Source organism: Gymnoscopelus microlampas (assembly GCF_963454915.1).
Source record: "Gymnoscopelus microlampas genome assembly, chromosome: 16".
Classification (NCBI taxonomy): domain Eukaryota; kingdom Metazoa; phylum Chordata; class Actinopteri; order Myctophiformes; family Myctophidae; genus Gymnoscopelus; species Gymnoscopelus microlampas.
The window spans coordinates 38,922,946-38,944,529 of NC_139953.1; the positions used below are offsets into that span (position 1 = coordinate 38,922,946).

At 42.2% G+C, this 21,584-nt stretch overlaps 1 protein-coding gene across 2 annotated transcripts in view; it reads right to left on the minus strand.

Annotated features, from left to right (window-relative positions):
- Nucleotides 1–21,584, minus strand: part of ppp2r5a (protein phosphatase 2, regulatory subunit B', alpha isoform) — a 98,148-nt gene that overhangs the window by 38,971 nt on the left and 37,593 nt on the right. For both annotated transcript variants that reach the window (XM_084083103.1, XM_084083104.1), the window contains exon 2: nucleotides 20,617–20,813. In XM_084083103.1, coding sequence (XP_083939229.1) covers nucleotides 20,617–20,813 — 197 coding nt within the window. The remainder of the gene's footprint in view (nucleotides 1–20,616; nucleotides 20,814–21,584) is intronic.

A 21,584-nucleotide genomic window follows, 5' to 3' on the forward strand; every position in this document is an offset into this window, starting at 1 on the left:
GAGTCTCTCTCTCTCTAGGGTGTCACATAGATAGACGTGCCTCCCACCACCCACGCCCCTGCACACTGACACAGGTGAGCAACAGAAGAAGGAGGCAGAAGGAGCAGTCAGGAGGGATTGAAGGCGCTCCCAGTCTGTCTACTGTCAGCCTTTTCACGTTTAACCGCCGTGACAGCGGAACGGTACGAAGCGGAGGCTCTCAGAAACGGTTTGCCGAGGCACACGTGAGACATGTCCAGGTGCGCCTGGCAAAACCACACATTATTGTTGCAATAGACAGTATACACAACTATACAAAAAGTTGTGATTTTTCTTTTTTACTACAGTATATATGTACTTTTACAAACTAAGTTCCCAAAAGAGAGGCAAATTATATTCTCTTTCAATGGGCTAAGTCTTAGCCAATTGAGACCTGAAGCCGATTCTACAAATGTCTTCTAAATCCCAACAGTTTTCTGAAAAAACGTATGTTTCTATATCAGTGGTGCTCAAACTGTTTTATGTCAAGGACTAAGGCTGAACGATTAATCGTTTTCAAACCGAAATCGCGATTTGAAACCACGCGATTAGCTAATCGCAAAGGCCGCGATTTTTTTATTTTTTATTTTATCATAATAAATAATTTTAATATTAATATTAATCCCAGAGCACCCGCGGGACTTGTCTCCTTCTCTCCAGAGTGGCTGCCTCTCTACAGGGAGCGAGAGGGGAGCGAGAGGGCAGCGCCCCCCCCCCCTCTCTCTCGCTCTGTCCCTCTCATAGAGTATTGCCGTCGGCTGCGAGTATTTAAAGTTTGTCGAACGGCCGTGTCGCGCGTAGCGGTAAAACATTATTTTCGGTGCGACACAAGTAGTGTAGTAGTAGTGTTGCTCCTATCTATGTTTGTTTCTGTAAGTGTAACTTATATTTTTCCCATCATTATTAAACTATTTCTGTTGGATGCTGTGATCATAGAGGTATAATATAACGGCTGTGATCCAATGTAAACAACACGATGCACAGCACTTCCTGGTCAGTGTTGCCAGGTTTTGTGAGAGAAATAAGCAACCCTGTCTATGAAAACAAGCCCAAAACAAAAGAAGCGACTATGAACTGTATCTTTGTCACTTATGTACAGTGGTGGAAAAAGTACTCAAATGTTGTACTTAAATAAAAGTATCAATACTGCAATGTAGAAGTACTCTGTTACAAGTAAAAATCCCAAATTCAAAATTGACTTGAATAAAAGTAGGCCTACAAAAGTATTGGTATCAAAATGTACTTAAAGTACCAAAAGTACTTATGTTTGAAAATAGCAGATCTACAAGCTCACAACGCGTCGAGTTGTGAGCTTGTAGATCGGCTATTTTCAAATTACCTATGTATAAAATAGGGCTAAAGTGGTTAATGTAGGTTTTATAATATTATAATTTATATCTGCAAAGTAACTAGTCACTAAAGTTCTCAAATAATTGTAGTGGAGTAAAAGTACAATATTTGCCTCTGAGATGTAGTGGAGTAGGAGTTAAAGTATTGGAAATTAGAAATACTCAAGTGAAGTATAAATACCTAAAAATTGTACTTAAGTACAGTACTTAAGTAAATGTACTTGGTTACTTTCCACCACTGCGTTATGTATTCTGAGTTTTTCACTTCCAAGGAGTAGTAGTAATACAATGTACAGTAGGAGAGGACTTTGGCTTGTGAGACAAAAAAGTGTTACATTTTAGTTGAATGTTAATCAACATAAACTAAATACTGGATATCAGTAAATATGCTTCTGGAGCCATAAGTGAAAGACCTACTTATTTCACTGCTGTGAATTGTTTACACAAAATGGTAATTATTTGTTTAATTTTATTTTTATTTTTATTTATTGAACTTCATTTCAGAAAAAGCTTCTCTTCTTGAGCCATACGTTAATGACTTAACAAGTTCAATGTTGGGTTGTTTACAAAAATAAGCTATTTCTATTCCAGCTAAATGTTTGAATATATAAATGGGGAAAAAAGTACTTGGAAGATACATGTTGGAAGCAATGAAGCAATTCATATCTTTTAGTCCGCATCCTTATTTATTAGAATCTAGAACAGTAAATAAATGGTATGCCATTTGGTAATGTTCCATTACTTCCAATTACTTTTTAAACGTACACAGTGAATACTAAACTGAAGCTTGACTTTAAAAAAATGTTTAAGATTTTTTTTATTTTATTTTTTATTAAAAAATCGCAATCAAATCGCAATCGCAATATCGGTCAGAAAAATCGCAATTAGATTTTTTCCCAAAATCGTTCAGCCCTATCAAGGACCCCCAAAATGATATGTATTTGGCCGCGACCCACATCTCAAAAAGTAAATCTTTACTTCTGGACCCCCCAGAAGTAAAGATTTGAGTTAAAAAATGTTCGCTTTAAACAACAAAGATTTGCACGCATTTTCAAGATTTTTCAAAAATAGCATATCTACAAGTTCATAGCGCGGCACTTGGTGCCGCGCTATGAACTTGTATATCTGCTATTTTTGAACAGCCAAAGTGTAAAATAATGTTTTTTTTTATCTCAAATCAAGAAGTGACACAGATGCGTTCCAGGTCTTAATGGGTTAAAATATATATTTTAGTCACTTTCAACCTATTTTGGGAATGCCATTATACAGTAGGTGACTATTTTTCATTTAATTTCAATTATTTATTCAAAAATAAAAATACAATAAAAAAATCACACCCTGTGTGAAGGAAGCGGTGCCTTTGGGGCGGGCCTTAACTCATTTCAGTTCGTCCCTATTGGTGGTCTGAGTCCACTTACCAAATTTGTTCTTGGTAGCATGCTGCAAACTGGAATGATGGCTGTTTAAAGACCAGCCAATGGGCAGACAGAGGGGGCGGGGCTTAAGTAATGACAGTTAGTCCCTATTGCTGGCTTTAGTCCATGTACAAAATTTGTACTCCATAGCATGCTGCGAACTTGAGTTATGGCTGTTTGAAGGCCAGCCAATGGGAAGACAGAGGGGGCGGGGCTTGAGCAATTCATGCTGGTCCATATTGGTGGTCTAAGTCCACATACCAAATGTGGACTTGCTGGCATGCTGCAAAGTGGAGTTATAGCTCTGTAAAATCCCGTGCTCATCCTGTGCTCATACGGGCGCTGGGGGTCCCTGGACCCCTCTTTCATAACGTCATCAATGCATGCTCGTGCCTATTGGTGGTCTTAGTCTAGAGATGCCGCGATCCGATTTACTGATCGGATATCGGCTCGATATCACTGAAAAAATGTGGATCGGATCGGATCGGATTTCAGCAAAATGACCGATAAAACGCTGCGATTAAAGCACTCCATTCCAGTAATCCGCTCCAGCACTTTGATCCTTCCCACTCCCAGCACGTTGGCTTCAGGCAGTGTTGCCATGTCGGCTTAGTATAAGCAACTTTGGGCTTCTTTTTCTGTAAAGTTGCTTGTAAAAATCGGTAGTTGCGCGTTGCGGTTTTTGGGGCTTATTTCTATTGTGTACTTGCTTATTTTGGCTTGCTTCCAATGTTTTAAAATTATTATTTAAAACAGTGGTTCTCAAATATGTTTATAAATGTTTTGTGCCCAGGGGAGCATTTGTGTTGTTAGAATGTTTAAAAAAAATCTAAGTCCACATACCAAATGTGGACTTGGTGGCATGCTGCAAACTGGAGTTATAGCTGTTTAAAATCCCGTGCTCATCCCGTGCTCATACGGGGGCAGGGGGTCCCTGGACCCCTCATTGAGAACTTCAGCAATTCATGCTCGTCCCTATTGGTGGTCTAAGTCCACATTGCAAAGTTGGAGTTGGTGGCATGATGCAAAGTGGAGTTGTAGCTGTTTAAAATCCCGTGCTCATCCCGTGCTCATACGGGCGGAGGGACATAACAGACGCTGGGGGTCCCTGTACCCCTCTTTGAGAACGTCAGCAATTCATGCCCGTCCCTATTGGTGGTCTAAGTCCACATACCAAATGTGGAGTTGGTGGCATGCTGCGAACTGGAGTTATTGCTGTTTAAAATCCCGTGCTCATCCCGTGCTCGGACATAACATACGTTGGGGGTCCCTGGACCCCTCTTTGATAACCAGTGGTACGTGTGGGCAATGAGAGGAGAGATGACATAGGCAGTGTCCACGTGCGTGTGTGTGTGTGTGTGTGTGTGTCTGTGTGTGCGCGTGTGTTTGTATGTGTTTGTTCTTTGCCGTGCTCATCCCAGGCTCATACGGACGACGGACGGACGGACGGACACGGAGTCAAAGCCACGTATAGAGCGGTTGGCACCGCTAAAAAAAGAAATAGAAAATGTTTGCAGATCAGAGTGTAAGACTGCTAGACGAGATCCAAGTGTACTGTAGCTCTTATCCCGAAGACTCAAAAGGGGAACGATCATGCTTTTCAAACATTATAATACATGTGTGATTAGGGCTGTCACAATCATGACCTTTTAGTTGTTGTCTCTGTTCATCTCAACCAGCCTGATTTTACACAGATGAATGAAAACAACGTCTAACAATTGTGCAAAAAATGATTGCGATGACTCAAATCATTGCAATCAGACGATTATGTCATAATTGGGACGGGCCTAATTGTGATGCCCTGAGTGCTGCCAGTGGGGGTGCAATCAATCTGTGCATGTGAAAACTACAACCCTTACCAACCCCCCCTCCCTGGTTTTAGCCGCTAGTACCCTCAGTGTCTTGTGACATTGTCCTTGTTCGCTGTGTTTATGGCAAAACAGCCATCTTGACTTCAGAAACACATGAATGAAGGTTGATGAGAGCCGCGTGTCGCATCTGTGTCATTTTAAGATTTATTTGGCTATTCAAAAATAGCAGATCTACAAGCTCATAGCACGGCACTGAGTGCCACGCTATGAGCTTGTAAATACACATACACATACACATGTGTATGTGCAAATACACATTTAAAAATATTTTCTAAATCCTAAAAGTATGTTGCAATATCAGGGGTGCTCCAACTTTACCATGTCAAGGACCCCCAAAATATGTATTTGGCCGCGGACCCCCCCATCTCAAAATATGTTCTGGGGGTCCCAGGGACCCCCAGAAGCACAGATCGGAGTAAAAAATGTTCGCTTTAAAACATATATTCAAAGATTTGCACACATTTTTCACGATTTTTCAAAAAATCGCATACCTACAAGCTCGTAGCGCGGCACTTGGTGCGCGCTATGAGCTTGTAGATCTGCTATTCTTTGAATAGCCAATGAAATCTTAAAATGACACAGAAAAAGCATGAATGAAGGTTGATGACAGCCCTAGACAGGCCGATGACAGCCATAGACCATATGGATGTACCAGGTCCACAGTAACAGTGTAAACTAACCCTGACAGCTCAAAAAAAAGAAGCTAAATATATCATAACGGCCAAGAGAGGGGGGGGGGGGAATTCCCAGAAGAACCAAGGTTCAAATCCGGGGTGTTACACCTGCAACGATGTCTAAATGGAATGGCAGGAATGCTGAGAATGAGAGGGAAGCGAATGAGAGGACTAGACTGAAGAAGCTACGGTGCGGTCGGCAGAGACACATAATGGTAGGCAGCTTCTCTCTAGGAGCTGTATGCACGAGAAGACTAAGTGTGGTCAAAGTTCACCGTATCATCATCAAGGACAGGCACCACCCCCCCCCCCCCCAGCCACAGACTGTTCACACCCGTCCTACTACTACTACTACGACCGCGGTTAAGCCGGCCGGGCGGGGAGGCCTATACCGTACTGTCAAGGGCAGGGACTCCCCTCTTTCTTTGGGGTTTCGCCCAGGTGGGTGTGGTCATATGGCTAAGCCTAACCCTAACCTCACAGAAAACATGCCTTAACCCACTGGTTCCCAAACTGTTTTGGTCGTGACCCAAAAGAGAAAGCTGATGTTTTTTCCCCGCGACCCAAACTAGTGAAAATAGCTGCATCACGACACGTTGTGAGCTTGTAAATCGGCTTGGGAGCTTGTAATTTTTTTATTTTTTTTAAAGTTTTAATTTAGATTTTTTTTTATGAATAATTGTGAAGAAAAAAAAAAGAAAAAAGAAATTGAAAATCTTTTGAAATATATATATATATATATATTTTAAATAAGTAAAAAAAAAGGGATATTTACTTGCGAGTCGCGATCTATAAAAAATGGGTTTGGGACCCAACCCACTGTTTGGGAACCACTACCTTAACCTAATTAACTTAACCTCAAAACCAAACAGACGAAACACCTGGGAAAGAGGGAAGTCCCGTCAAGGGCAGGACCACCAGATTTCTGAACAGCCTCCACACGGCTACCATCAGAATTACTGAACAACAAACACCTGATCACAAGGCTGGCCCGTCTGTCAACTGGAACACTTCACCTGAAACGTAAAGACAGGTTTTCACGCCCTTCATGTGGATATCGTCTCTGTCGGGGTGGAAACCTCATATGTCCTAAACGAGGGGGCTAGACCCCCCTAATTGAGAGAGAGATGAAGCAGGGACCCCCCACTACATATTGTATAAAACGTGTTTTTAAACTTGTTCATAGATTTCTTATAATAGTTTCATAGACTTGTTTGACAGCACTATATCACGGTGTAGCGTTGTGTTGGATTCATGTTAATGTGTATTTTCAGACAGTTAACCATTTAAACCCCCAATACTTAGAAAACTTTTACTTGGTCTGCTCTTTTTCCCCCTCTTTGCCAAAAATAGCCGATATCTGCTATTTGTGTCTATTATTCCCCTCAGGATATGCTAGGGCAGGGGTCTTCAACGTTTTCAGGCCAAGGACCCCTTGACTGAGAGCGAGATAAAGCAGGGACCCCCATTATATATTGTATAGAATATTTATTTTTTTCATAGATTTCATAGGCAGCTTCATAGACTTGTTTCACAGCACTATCATGTTGGATTCATGTTGATGTGTATTTCCAGACATTTAACCATGCACCTAAACCATACTTAGTATACCTGACCTTTCACTCTGTAATTAGCCTGCTCTTTTTCCCCCCTATACTAAACCACTTTGCCGAAAATAGCAGATCTACAAGCGCACAACGCCTCGCAGCGCGAGGCGTTGTGTGCTTGTAGATCTACTATTTTTGGCTAAAGTTCTCCTCAGAATAGGGGTCCCGGACCCCCTGTTGAAGACCCCTGTGCTAGGGTTCAAGTGGTTAATGTAAGAAAATAAAGAAAAAAAGTTTTCACCATTTTGACTCCTCTTACTCTCTCTAACCTCAATGTCTGCTCCGTTCCATAAATGGAAGAGTCACTAATTCTACCCGGTAACCAGTTTCCCTGTGCTGCTCGTTAGGACAGTTTGGCTTGACCAATACTTGCATTGGTGACACAACAACAACAACAACGTAGCTGGCCCTGTACAGTACAGTAGGGCCAGTGATACGATACTCAACCTGTGGGCCGGGGGGCCCACTGGTGGGCCGTGAGGATATTACAAGTGGGCCCTCCAACTAATTGGCAAAACAGTTAACCCATTAAGACCCGAGGCCGATTCTACAAATGTCTTCTAAATCCTATGGGTTGTCTGAAACACTTATGTTGCTAAAATATCAGTGGTTCTCAAACTTTTTCATGTCAAGGATTATATGTATTTGGCCGCGGACCCCCATATCAAGTGCGGCCGAGTGCCGCGCTATGAGCTTGTAGATCTGCTATTTTTGAAAAATCGTGAAAATATTTTTTTAATATTTTTTTTTCCGAAAAACTGTTAGAATTTAGAAAATGTTTAGAAGCGGCCTCAGGTCTTAATGGGTTAATAAAGAGCTGGAGAAACATGGGAGACTCCTTTAACTGAACAAACACTCTATAGCAATGAGTACTATCAGAATATAGAGCTATTTAACACTTATTTTAACCAAAGTAAATCACTTTAAGTAAAGAATGTCACAGCACCAGCCCAGCCGCCCCGCCAGTCTACAGTAAATTGCTTCACAGCATCCCGTTGGCAGATGTTTTGAGGCAGATGGATAAAACAGGAGGCCCCCTCTCCCCCCCCCCGTTTGTTTCTCAGTGGGCATATTGCTTTGCTTTCCCTGGCGTGAAGCAGCACCTCGTTGGAGACGAGGGGTGGTGAGGTCATTGCTACTCCTATGTCGCTGTGGGTAGGCCAAAGCTGGGGCATTATGCCCATCATGATGCCTATCGTAGCCAACAGAGAGAGAGAGATGCTGCGTCTTAACTCTTAAACTGCCAGAGTTTCTCTAGAGCAGTCTGTAGCCTCTGCCAGTGTTTTCTAAGCTAGCACTTAGAAAAACATTTTTTTGTCTGTTCATTTTTTAACATTGAAGTGAATGGAGCAGCAACTTTTTGGAAAATGTTATCTCCTGGTTCTTTGTGACGAACGGAAAAACGGAAAAACCCAAAAAATAAAGAAACATTTTATAAATATTTTTATGTAAAAAAAAATCTTTTTTTGCCAAAAACGTTTATAAATGTTTTTGGCAGGCAATAGCTAAATTCTCAGAAACGTTTATAAACTTATGTTGCTATAATATCAGTGGTTCTCAAACGTTTTCATGTCAAGGACCCCCAAAATGATATGTATAGTTGGCCACGGACCCATATCTCAAAATATGTTGTTCCAGGGACCCCCCAGATGCAAAGATTTGAGTTAAAAATGTTAGCTTAAAAAATGTTCACAATGTTCACAAAAAATAGCAGATCTACAAGCTCGTAGGGCGGCACTCGGTGCCGCCCTACGAGCTTGTAGATCTGCTATTTCACCCCGTGGTGACGACACGTTGCCAAGCACTATAGGAGCAGGACTTCCGTGGTACGCCATTTCCCCCGGAAACAATCTTTCTCAACCAATCACAATACTCGTATCATTCAACGGGTAATGTAAACAGATTTGTTAAGCCTCAACGTCGTTTCCTTGGGTGGTACTTCCGCCAAATTCCGGTACTTCCGTTTAGACGCTCAACCTGCTAGGTCTTGCCCAGCGTGCTTAAAGCCTGACATTACTAATTATGACAAATGGACGTTTTAAAATAGGATTGGACAAACCAAAAAGATCACATTTCCTAGGAAATATTAATGTCACAAAGAACTCTACGTCTGTCCCTAACAATGGTCAGTGTGCTGTGTTGGTCTGGGTCTCTTGACATGCAGTCCAAAACAATGGGTTATGTAATTCAGCACGCACGCACACGCACACACACACACACACACACACACACACACACACACACGTTAGTCATGTCTTTTTCAGTGTTCCAGTCAACACTCAACAGGATAGGAAGGAACAATGTTTAAAGATGGACAGAAAAGGACAGAAACACTGAAGGAGGACAAGAAGAAAGAAGATAGCTGAGAGAGGCTGAAAGAGCTTCAACAACTTTAAAACTGGCTCAAATATGTCAACAAATATATATATATATTTTAAATTTCTTATCATTTCCGCCAGGCCGAAGGCACGGCAGGGACAATGTTTTGCACCCTGTCCGTCCGTCCGTGCGTGTCCGTGAGCAGCTAACCGTTTTAGGATCAGTAAAATGTACAGGTCATCATCGGATGGCCTGTACAACACATCTGAGACGGGTCTTTCCACACTGTCTGTGGACTGAATTTCCACAGATCATTGAAGTACTGGTTAATTTGATTGCCACCAACAATATATACAGCTCTCCATTGTAGGTCTCTGTGTCAAACACTCTTGATGTCGTCGTAGTCGTCCTTGTGCTTCTCCCCATGTCCCCCCAAACACAAACAACAAATCTTTGTCCCCGATGATGGTGGCAGACTGAAATGATGAAAACAGGTGCCGGAGTGCCTCTGGTGTTGTTAATTACAGACAATTGTGATGGTGTCTGACAACTTATAGATGTCATTAATGTGTCTAGTCGGCTGGATCCATCCTCCATGGATATACATGACCTTCCCCCCAAGACACAGGCTGAGTGGTTGCACCTTGCCTCTGGAACAGCCCCAGAAAACCTCAGGATTGAACCATCTCTGTGTGTGTGTGCGTGTGTGTGTGTGTGTGTGTGTGTGTGTGTGTGTGTGTGTGTGTGTGCGTGTGCGTGCGTGTTGACTCCAATCTTGTCAGTTGTGAGGACAAGGAAAAACGTGCTACCCCTCCCCAGATGCAGATTATATCTTCTACCTTCACACAGGCTCCCCAGTCAAACGCAATAGATTTCAAGAGACATGCATGTGTGCCTGACTACTACAGCAACATAATCATAGAGATGGTTTCTCTTTGGTCCCTTCAGATTTACCGTCCATCACAACATTCTAGACACGATGAGCAGATTAGATTAAAAAACTGCTTATCGGTTCCTTTCGTCTGTAAAAGAATGCAAGTGCTCTTTGCACACGCTACTACCGCGAAGCCCATGACCTAAAATAGAAGCATTAATGTGAACGTTGTGAAGCTACGGCCTTTGTCTTGAGACTTCATCTTATTACTCCCTCTACACCAAATATCACCAAAAATAGTGTGTGTGTGCGTGCGTGCGTGCGAGAGAGAGAAATAGAAAGATGAATCATAAATGGAATAATGGTTCAAGCACCCCCCCACCCACCCCCAGCCCCACCCACCCCCAGCCCCACCCCTTGCACTCATGTCCCTGTCACACATGAAAGGGCCAATTCAATCAAAAAACGGTTTGAGAAGCCATTTCTTTTTAATATAACTATATATCACTAATAACAACAGAGTGGGGGCCTAAAGAAAGGTACTGTAAGCCTGGCTGGTGGTTCCATTATAGATGAAAAACCCCGTCTTGTTTATATAATCTCAACAGCCTGGATGATCAAAGCATAGCTGGCCCCAGCCGGCATAATAATAATGGGACTGCACGGCCATCTCTTCATTAACCATGTGATCATGTCCTAAAGTGGAGAGAGTCTCTCTCCACCTGGCCCCATGTCTGTGACGGTGTGTGAAGCTGCCAATGCGTCTAATGTTGCTGACATGCAACACCCCAGAGACAATGGGGACATCACCATTACCTACCCTCGGTTAAACTGGAACCTAGTCAACCTGCTGTGTGTGTGTGTGTGTGTGTGTGTGTGTGTGTGTGTGTGTGTGTGTGTGTGTGTGTGTGTGTGTGTGTGTGCACCCAACACCAACAGGAGACGTCTGGGGGATCGGATCAGGATGCGTCTATGGGGGCCGGGCCAAGGCCAGCATCAATAATAACTAGAAAGTACTGTTCCTGAAGAAACAGTGTGGGATCGCTAAGAATGTTGAGCTGGTATTGAGTATTGATAGTGTTAGTAGTGTTATAGTAGGGTCATAATACAATGACATCAGTATTATGACGTCACTAGAATGGCATTACCATTCACTAGAATGGCATTATGCATTATGACGTCACTAAATGGCATTTCTCCATTGAAATGACCCAAGAAACGGGGGGAATAATAATAATAAATAGTGAAGATAACATTAGTGTGATCGCTAAAGCGTTCCCACAAAGATAACATTAGTGTGATCGCTAAAGCGATCCCACAATGATCGCTAAAGCGATCCCACAATGAAGATAACATTAGTGTGATCGCTAAAGTGATCCCACAATAATTTTTAATTTGAATTTGAATTTGAATGATTAGCAAATTTGACCACAGTCCTAGCACTTGGAAGTGCTTGAAGATGGTCTGTACGCCAAGATTCTTACTCCTAGTGTCCTTGGCATTGTTCAACACAACATGCACAGACGCCTTTGGCCACGGAAAAGAAGTAGCAAAACTTTTCCACTTAAGCCCTATATATACTTCATTATACAACAGGTAGTTCCGACCAAGCAATCTGATTGGTTGAAATAGCTTTCTAGCCGTGCTTCAAACCAGCATCATAGCACGGGCCGAATAAATCACTCCGCACTGCAGTCCGCGCCTGCTTAGACCATATATGGCACAGCTGTGCTGTGACGTCACGCTGTCCCACGGTACAAAAACAAACAGAGAGTATCCTGACCCACCGCCGCCACCGGAGAACAAACAGCTACGCAAAATGGACTATGTTGTTAATTTTGATTTATTTGGATCTACAAGCTCACAACGTGCGTTGTGAGCTTGTAGATCGGCTATTTTCGCCGTGCGATACCTTCGTACGACGGAGCATATAGCCTACTGGAATCAGCTGTGTTGTGCCTCACTTGTGTTATGCGCTCTGAGAGCCTCAGAGCGCTGCTACAGGGACTATTTTGTCTCAGTCAAATAAACTCTTCTCTTTACAGGGAAACATAATAGCGAAACATTTTTATTATGAATTGCCCCACAATATGAATACATTTGGATGTGTTTTGTTGGTAACTGTTGTATAATCGCAATATTACACTCGAGGGTGTGCTTTACTTTACATTATTGGCACTTCAGTGATGCTGGCGGAACTCGGCTGCGCCTCGTTCCTGACCGCATCACTGGCGTGCCAATAATGGCGGTAAAGCACACCCTCTCGTGTAATATTGCTTAAATGTACGACGAATAGCAAAAATTGCCACTCTCCAAGCTCACAATGTACCGTAGTGTGACACATGCTGAGACTGTAGATTGTCTATTTTCGCTATTTTTGGAAATGCATAAAAATGTTACCCCAAATTAGGGACGCCAGGTTGAAAGTTAAAAAGCAAGAAACCCCCCGAAAGGTGAGAAATGAGAACTGCTGTACACGGAACAGACACGGAAAGAGAAAAAAAATACATCTACCCAGACACCTGCCCCATCTCATTTGACTCTCTGCCGGATGCATTTATGTCCATTTGCAAACAGTAGATTGTGTGAACATTGCTGTTCAATATGCAAACTGTAAAACACCTAGAGAACCACACACACACAGCAGACACACACACACACACACACACAGAGAGAGGTTTGCCTGTTTTCCCTGAGTCAATCAATGTTGGAAGGTATGAGGTTGCGTGTTTTCCCTGAGTCAATGTTGGACGGTATGAGGTTCCCTGTTTTCTCCGAGTCGATCAATGTCGGGAGGGTATGAGGTTGCGTGTTTTCCCTGAGTCAATGTCGGAAGGCGTGACTCGGGATTATTATTACGTCTGGGCCGTCAGCTAGTCTGAGGTCTCGACTCAGCAGAGCGCAGACACACACACACACACACACACACACACACACACACACACACACACACAGACAGACACACACATTCTTTTTTGTTCACCCGTACGTAATCTGTATGACGTGCTGAGTCATGGGCAGCAGTGGCTGTCACGCTGAGCTCTAACCCATTAAAACCTGGAACGCATCTGTGTCACTTTGGATTTCTTTGGCTATTCAAAAATAGCAGATATACAAGCTCATAGCGCTGCACCGGGTGCCGCGCTATGAGCTTGTAGATCTGCTATTTTTGAAAAATCTTGATTTTTTTTCAAAAAAACTGTTAGGATTTAGAAAACATTTTTAAGAATGGGTCTTAATGGGCTAAGCACTGCGTGAGTCACCGCTGGCCTTCGAGGGACAGGGTAATAATCCATGTGTCTGCTGGCCTGCAGGTAACGTGCAACAGGCCAGCAGGGTGGTTCGTCCAGCTGTTTCACGAAGACCGCTCTGCAGCCGATATGCAAGTGTCTGGTTCTGTAGGGTGAGTGGGCCATGATGACTTCTGTTCTGACTGCCTCTGGTGGTGTAATGCATGAACTTGCGGACGCGTGCCCGTGTGTATGTACACCGTACAACTCAGGGGGTTAAGTGAGGATGCCCAATTACGCCGTGTATAATCTGGTAACTGCAGCGCTTTCAACTGTAAAGCCTGAGTGTCTGTCAGCCATCGAAAATAGCAAATCCACAAGCTCACACAACGTGTCGCGGTACGACGCGTTGCGAGCTTGTAGATCCGCTATTTTCAGACGCCCCTACGCTGGCGCGCAAATAAGTATAAATCAGGTTTTACGGTAATCAGGAGGCATGTCAATGGCACATCAAACTAGGAAGTTGCGTCAACGTTAATCCGCGGAAACACTCAATTTGGACAGCGCATTCCTGCCAACCTAACCCCCCCCCCCACCCACACACACCCCAACATGCATGTTTCATCATGTCAACCGCTGTGCGAGGGCTCAATGCGCTTACCCTGCCAAGTAGGTTAAACCTAATTGACAAGAGGGAGAGGTCACGTTTGTTTTCACTGTGACTGCATGCGTTCCAGCGGGGGTGGGGGGGTTGGTGGGGTGTGGGGGGGGGGGTTTGGTGCACGCGGTGCGGCTAGGGAGTGAAGAGGAGGATGACAGAGGTGGATCAAAGAGAAAAACCCTGGAGGGACGGAGCGAGCGCTATAGTGGCGAGCGCTAATTCAAAACACCGCTGATTCAATTCAAACGCTTGATTTGAGTTTTATCTGGCAGCAGCGAGGACGTTGTTTGATGATCACAGCAAGCAGTGTTGTTGAGCAGAACCCTGAACTTCCTGGTTGCAAAAGCAACCCCTGTTTGGTATTCCTGGGCCAATTAAGCCTTATAATGTGATGAAGTACGTCATACGACCACAAATACACTGCCTCTGTTGGAAAACTTGTATGTCCATCGTCCAAAACTGTTACTTTTCAGGAAATGGCTCCAATGTAGTTATTATTTAGTCACTTTAGTTTTTTTTTTTAATAAAACCCACAGACGCACTTAAACACTTTCAACCTGGTGTCCCTATTTTGGCCATGAAAAACAAAGCGGGGGCTCGCAACTCACTTTTGAATGCTCCAAACATTTTATTTGCGACAAACAGCAGATATGACGTTTTTTTCAAGTCCTATTTTGGGCATGTCATTAACACACACATTTTCTAATTCAAAGTAGAGAAGATTTAAGACTTTTGCATGACATAGTCATACGATGAATAGGCTCTATGCACAGCAGCCATATTGTGAAGACATTCACAGGTGTTACCAATGATAACTAATGAAGGCTCTGTTCCAACAGAGTCAGGGTGCTGATGTTATGCATGTTGGCTCACTGGAAACACTCTGTTACACCAGTGGGACTAAAATTGGGGTCCAGGGGACCCTCATGGTTCCTTAAAGGGCTTTCCAACTGGCCCCTTACGGGTGTGTAACTCTGAGAGTGTACAAATGGAACCAAACGGACCCATAAGGGTCCGTTTGGTTCCATTTGTACACTCTCAGAGTTATGGGGGTCATGGAAATTGAAAAGTCTGAGAACCACTGTGCTACACTAAATGGAACAGAGCCTTCATTAGTATCATTGGTAACACCTGTGAAGGAAGTGATAATATGGCTGCTGTGCATAGAGCCTATTCTGAAATAAGGCACTAATGAAAAAATCAAAAAGGTTAAAATTTTCCATTTTCCAAAAATAGTCCAATGTCCAAAAATAGAGACGCCAGGGGGTTGGTGGTTAATCTTATGCAACAGTCACACACTTTAAATACACTCCTTAATGGAGTGATTTGCTGATGGTTCACAATTTGATCAGCCACCCTGATGAGAGGAAAAAAACCTGTTCCCAGCAGTGTTCTTCTGAGAGCCATTTGGATTCACAAAGGTTCTCCCCGGAGCGTGGAGCACACATGATGCAGAAATAATTGTCCGTGACAGATATGTCGGTTGCAGAAAATAGACCATATTATGCCACGCCTACCACTCTTATCTCAAAAAAGGTCCTCCTGTCCCCAAGTCACGTCAGAAAAAAAAAATCACTGACTCGGGACAGATAATCTAAAATAGCAATAATAAAAGGCCAACACAGGCTGATATGCATGAAACATATTCCAAAGATAGCATATCTACAAGCTCACAAAGCGATACAGTGGGATGTGTTGAGAGCAAACAGCTGTTTTCACTATTTAAAAAAAGAAAATAGGGCTTGAGTGGTTAAGCATGGTCCAACATGATTTCTGCCAGCATGGGTTGATTGGGTTCTGCTACTTAAAATATCACACTGCAAAATGCATAAATCACACTTAACCATTAAGACTCTACAAAGTTTACAAATGTCTTCTAGATCATAACAGTTTCTTATAACACTTATGTTGCTATAATATCAGTGGTTCTCAAACCTTTTCATGTCAAGGACCCCCAAAATTATATGTATTTGGCCACGGGACCCCCATCTCAAAATATTTTGTTTTCAGGGACCCCCAGAAGCAAATATTTGAGTTACAAATGTTCACTTAAAAAAAAATGATATTCAAAGATTTGCACAAATTTTCATGATTTTTCAAAAATAGCAGGTCTAGATCTACAAGTTCGTATCTGCTACTTTTGAATAGCCAAAGTATAAAATAATGGTTGAAGTGGTTGCTTTCCCGGTCTTAATGGGTTAAAGACGCTATAGTACCGTTTATCGCACAATGAAGTTAGTTTACCTTCTATAGTAATTTTACTATAATAAATGGAAGTATAAAAAATACATTTTATGTTTGGTGGTTTACATTTTTTCTGTAGTTGAATTATCATGATGCCTAGTCAACAAACGAAAGGGTAAATGATCACGTCTAACCAACTTAACCCATTAAGACCTGAGGCTGATTCTAAAATGTTTTCTAAATTTTTTTGAAAAAAAAAATATATAAAATATATTTGTTCACGATTTTTCAAAAATAGCAGATCTACAAGCTCATAGCGCGGCACTCGGTGCCGCGCTATGAGCTTGTATATCTGCTATTTTTGAATAGCCAAAGAAATCTAAAAATGACACAGACGCGTCCCCGGTCTTAATGGGTTAAGTGCTGCAAAGAAACTAGGATACCAGGTAAATACCAAACCTAGCATCTGTCTAAACAATATGTGGACGAGCCCGTACAGGTATATCTAAATAACAAAATATGTGAACCAGTAACCGACATACATCTGCATACTTAGCATAACTTAGTACAGTATATAGGCCTCTCGTCTCTGTCGGGTGGAAACCTGACAGACCAATCCAAAACTGTGTTTGCATAAACCTGTCCAAAACTGGAACTTTTCAGGATTTAAGTTCTAAAATAGCAAAAATAGCATATCGAAAAATGGAGACACAGTTTCTGCCATAGTACTTTATGTAACAAGTGCTACGAGAGGAGAGTGACTTGAATTTAAATGTTTCCTAAATAAAGTTACTGCACCAAAAGTTGGCGAGTGAGGTGGATGGAGGCGGCAGTGACCCCCCCTTCCTACAGCCTCCTGACCTTAACCAGTGACAATAAATGAAGAGTAATGAACAGTGGGTTTTGGTGACTTTTTTATATACTTTGGCTATTCAAAAATAGCAGATATACAAGCTCATAGCTTGTAGATCTGGGTCCTTGGAGGTCCCTGGAACAACATATTTTGATGGGGGTCGGCGGCCAAACACATACTTTTGTGTGGTCCTTGACAGGAAAAAATTTGAGCACCGCTGATATAGCAACAATAGTTTTTCAGAAAAATGAAGATATTTGTTGAGACATTTGACCGTTATAAATGTTTACTTTAAAAAAACTACATATTCATAAAAAAAAAATCAGATCTACAAGCTCATAGCTACATATGAAGCTTGTAGATCTGGTATTTTTGAATAGCCAAAGAAATCTAAAAATGACAGAGATGCTTTCCCGGATTGAATGGGTTTTAAACAGATCCACCTGGTATGACATCCACAGCAGAGTATAAGTTCAGGCGAGGGCAAAAGGATGAATGTGATTAAAAAGCGGTCGTGTGTGTGGGAAAGCTTTATCGAGCCTTATGTGTCAGCCCTTTTTGGTCTAAAGTGCGTGCTTGTTTCAGATAGAACAGGGCAACATAGACTGTAGGCCATAAAAAAAATAAAGGAAATAATTCTCTGTGATCTTTAAACCAGTGGTTCTCAATCTCAACCAGTGGTCCGGGGACCACCAGTGGTCCTTGAGGGGGGTTCCAGGTGGTCCCCAGCTAAATGATGGAGAGTTGGTAACCAAATGGATCCTTATATAGATCTTTAACTCTTGAGAGCGTAAAATGAAACCAAATGGACCCGTAAGGGTCCATTTGGTTTCATTTTACGCTCTCAAGAGTTAAATTATTGTTGCACATCTGCATTTAATTAATTAAAGGATTGTTATTTTTATCAACATTTGCCTGTTATCTCACCTACGGTACCAACATACAGCATGGAATTGTGGACAAAATCCCATTCAAAGATAACAAAATATTCTACGTTTTGGGTCTGAGAGGCTAATAATGGTGCGTTCACACGGGCAGATTAAAAAGATACAAAGATACAAAAATACACCGCATCTTTGTCGCTGTGTCGCTTTGTATCTGTGTTGCTCAACGTGGTCGCTGACGTCATCAAACGTGCGGACATCGGAGCTACAGTTGTAGCTTTGTAATCTTTGTACCTGGAAGTTGAACCCAGCTCAACTTGAATTTGTAGCTTTGTATCTTTGTCGCTATAGAGCTACAGCTACAAACGTCGGATATATCTTAGTATCTTCATGTCGCTGGTTTCCATTGAAAAAGAATGGTAGCATGTATCTTTTAACCCATTGAGACCTGAAGCCGATTCTAAATGTCTCCTAAATCCCAACAGTTTTCTGAAAAACGTACGTTTCTATATCAGTGGTGCTCAATCTTTTTCATGTTAAGGACCCCCAAAATTATATGCATTTGGCCGCGGACCCCCATCAAAATATTTTGTTCCAGGGACCCCCAGAAGCAAAGATTTGAGTAAAAAATGTTCGCTTTGAAAAAATATATATTCAAAGATTTGCACACATTTTCACAATTTTTCTAAAATAGCAGATCTACAAGCTCATAGCGCGGCACTCGGTGCCGCGCTATGAGCTTGTATATCTGCTATTTTTGAATAGCCCAAAGTGTAAAATAATGCTTTTTAGCTCAAATCTAAAAATGACACAGTTCCAGGTCTTAATGGGTTAAATAACGCACCATAATCTCATCTCAACGGTGGTCCGTGGCTCAAATGCCGAATAAATAACGGACCTTGATATAAAAAGGGTTGAAAACCACTGCTATAAACAATTAAATGTTTTTTTTTTCCCACTACGTCCTATATATATATAGCCTTGTACAAGAAGGGGTGGACATTTATTGCCGTGGTGGAACTAGCCGTGCATCGTGGCTGTTACTAATTCTTTCATCAAGGCTGAAGCTGTTGATCTCCAATCAGCTGTTTTTCAACCATCAGCTGATCTGATCTCAGAACTTCCGCCTGACGTCGTTATACAGCTCACACACATCAGCTGTGGGTTGTGTGGTTTTTGATGCACTGCAGCTCTGCAGTGATTCTCAACATTTTTTTCCATTTCCTTTCAAGGACCCCCCAGTTTGATATGAATTATTACGCCACGGAACCACAATTTGACATGGTTTCTTTTTTTCTTTTTTTTATCTCTGGGGTCCCAAGCTTACACTGTAAACTCCTCTGTGTTAACCCTTTAAGACCTGAAGCCGATTCTACATGTCTCCTAAATCCCAACTGTTTTCTGAAAAACGTAAGTTTCTATATCAGTGGTGCTCAATATTTTTCATGTCAAGGGCCCCCAAAATTATATGTATTTGGCCGCGGACCCTCATCAAAATATTTAGTTCCAGGGACCCCCAGAAGCAAAGATTTGAGTAAAAAATGTTCGCTTTAGAAATATATATATTCAAAGATTTGCACAAATTTTCACGATTTTTCAAGAATAGCAGATCTACAAGCTCGTAGCGCGGCACTCGGTGCCGCGCTATGAGCTTGTATATCTGCTATTTTTTGAATAGCCCAAAGTGTAAAATAATGCTTTTTAGCTCAAATCTAAAAATGACACAGTTCCAGGTCTTAATGGGTTAAAGGAGTACAGTGTTTGCTCAGTAACAGGGGTCTCCCCATCTCTCCAGCTCTTTAGTAAACAGATATGTTTTCACGTATAGGTTACCAATGTTATCAGATCAGGAGAGAGAACCCCACAAAGATTCATTTATCAGCTTCAATTTCATAGTGTTCCACTTCCAATTTATTTATTTATTTTTTTGTCTGTATGTATCATCACTTCCCATTTCACTTGACTATCCCCTGATTGGATAAAATCGGATATTTTGAAGATGTTTTTTTTAAATATCGAAAATGTTTGGAGATTTTTAAATATATATATATTTTTTTCTTCTCTTCTGGGAGGTCCCTGGCACAAAACCTTTTGAGATGGGGGTCCGCGGCCAAAATACACATCAATTCGGGTGTCCTTGAAATGAAAATGTTTGAGAACCATTGACTTTACTGCAGGGGTCTTCAACAGGGGGTCCGGGACCCCTAGGGGGGGTCACTACAGTCACTACAGGGGGTCCGCCAAATTTTTGTGTGATATGATTTTTTTTTTTTTCCTTAACCACTTGAACCCTAGCGTCCCTTTTTCTGAGGAGAACCTTAGCCTAAAATAGCTGATCTACAAGCTCACAACGCCTCGCAGCGCAAGGCGTTGTGAGCTTGTAGATCAGCTATTTTTGGCAAAGAGGTATAGGTTTAGAGGGGGAAAAAAGAGCAGACCAAGTAAACAAAAAAAGTTTAATCTGAAACACAATTTTATACGATATAGAGGGGGGTCCCTGCTTCATCTCTCTCTCAGCTAGGGGGTCCTTGCCCTGAAAACGTTGAAGACCCCTGCTTTACTGTACACTACCTTCTCTGAAACCATTCGAGGGCCCCGGGCTGGCGGTGGGTGGTTCCCGCCCAAGAACACAGTGACGTATGTTAAGCCAACGTGTTGTCCTCAGTGTGTGACTCACCATGTTGGTGATCTCCGGGTAGGCGGACTCCACCAGCACGCCGCGGTTGGTGGACACGTAGTCCACCAGCTCGTTGAGCACGGCCCTCTTTATCTCCTTGCTCTTGAGGTCCGTGACGGAGTCCATGAAGTCGAACAGCATGCAGCACTGCTGGAGCTTCTGGTTGAACAGCTCCTGCTGCTCTGTGGACGGAGCGTCTGCGAAAAGGAAAGAAGAGGAACAAAGAGGAGGAGGAGGACACGGTCATTATTATGTCGGTGCTATTAGGGCTGTCACGACTATGACGTTTTAATTGGCGATTAGTCGTCGCTCAAATAATTTGCGATTGACGATTTGAACGTTGTTGAACATTGGAAGATTATGAATAAAAACGTATTTTTTTAATTAAATAGCCGATCTACATGCTCACAACGGCTTGTGTTGCGAGACGTTGCGAGCATGTAGATCGGCTATTTTCAATATTTTTGCCTCTTTCTCAGGTAATATTTCACAATTTGGTCAATGTTTGAAAATGTTTTTTGATTACATTACATTACAGTCATTTAGCAGACGCTTTTATCCAAAGCGACTTACAATAAGTGCATTCAACATAGGTAGGGAACGAAACTACTAATCACCAGAAGTCTTAAGTGCATTCTCTTCTAAAACAAGCAACCAAGAGTATACCTAGCGCTAAGGTAAAAGTGCAATATATCAGCTACCTATTTTCCTTAAACAGATGTGACAAAATAGGAAAATCAAATGAGCAAGAGCTAAAACAAATAAGTGTATCGAATAAACAAGATCCAATAAAACAAGAGTTTGTGCAACTAGTTAACAACTTGTAGGCAAGGCGAAGAGGAAGGGTAGTGTTTCCTGAAGAGGTGGGTTTTCAGCCTGCGGCGAAAGATGGGCAGTGATTACTTTTGACGCAGTAATTTTTTTTCCTTTACTTATTTTACCGCTTTTAAAAAAGGTCTTAAAAGTCC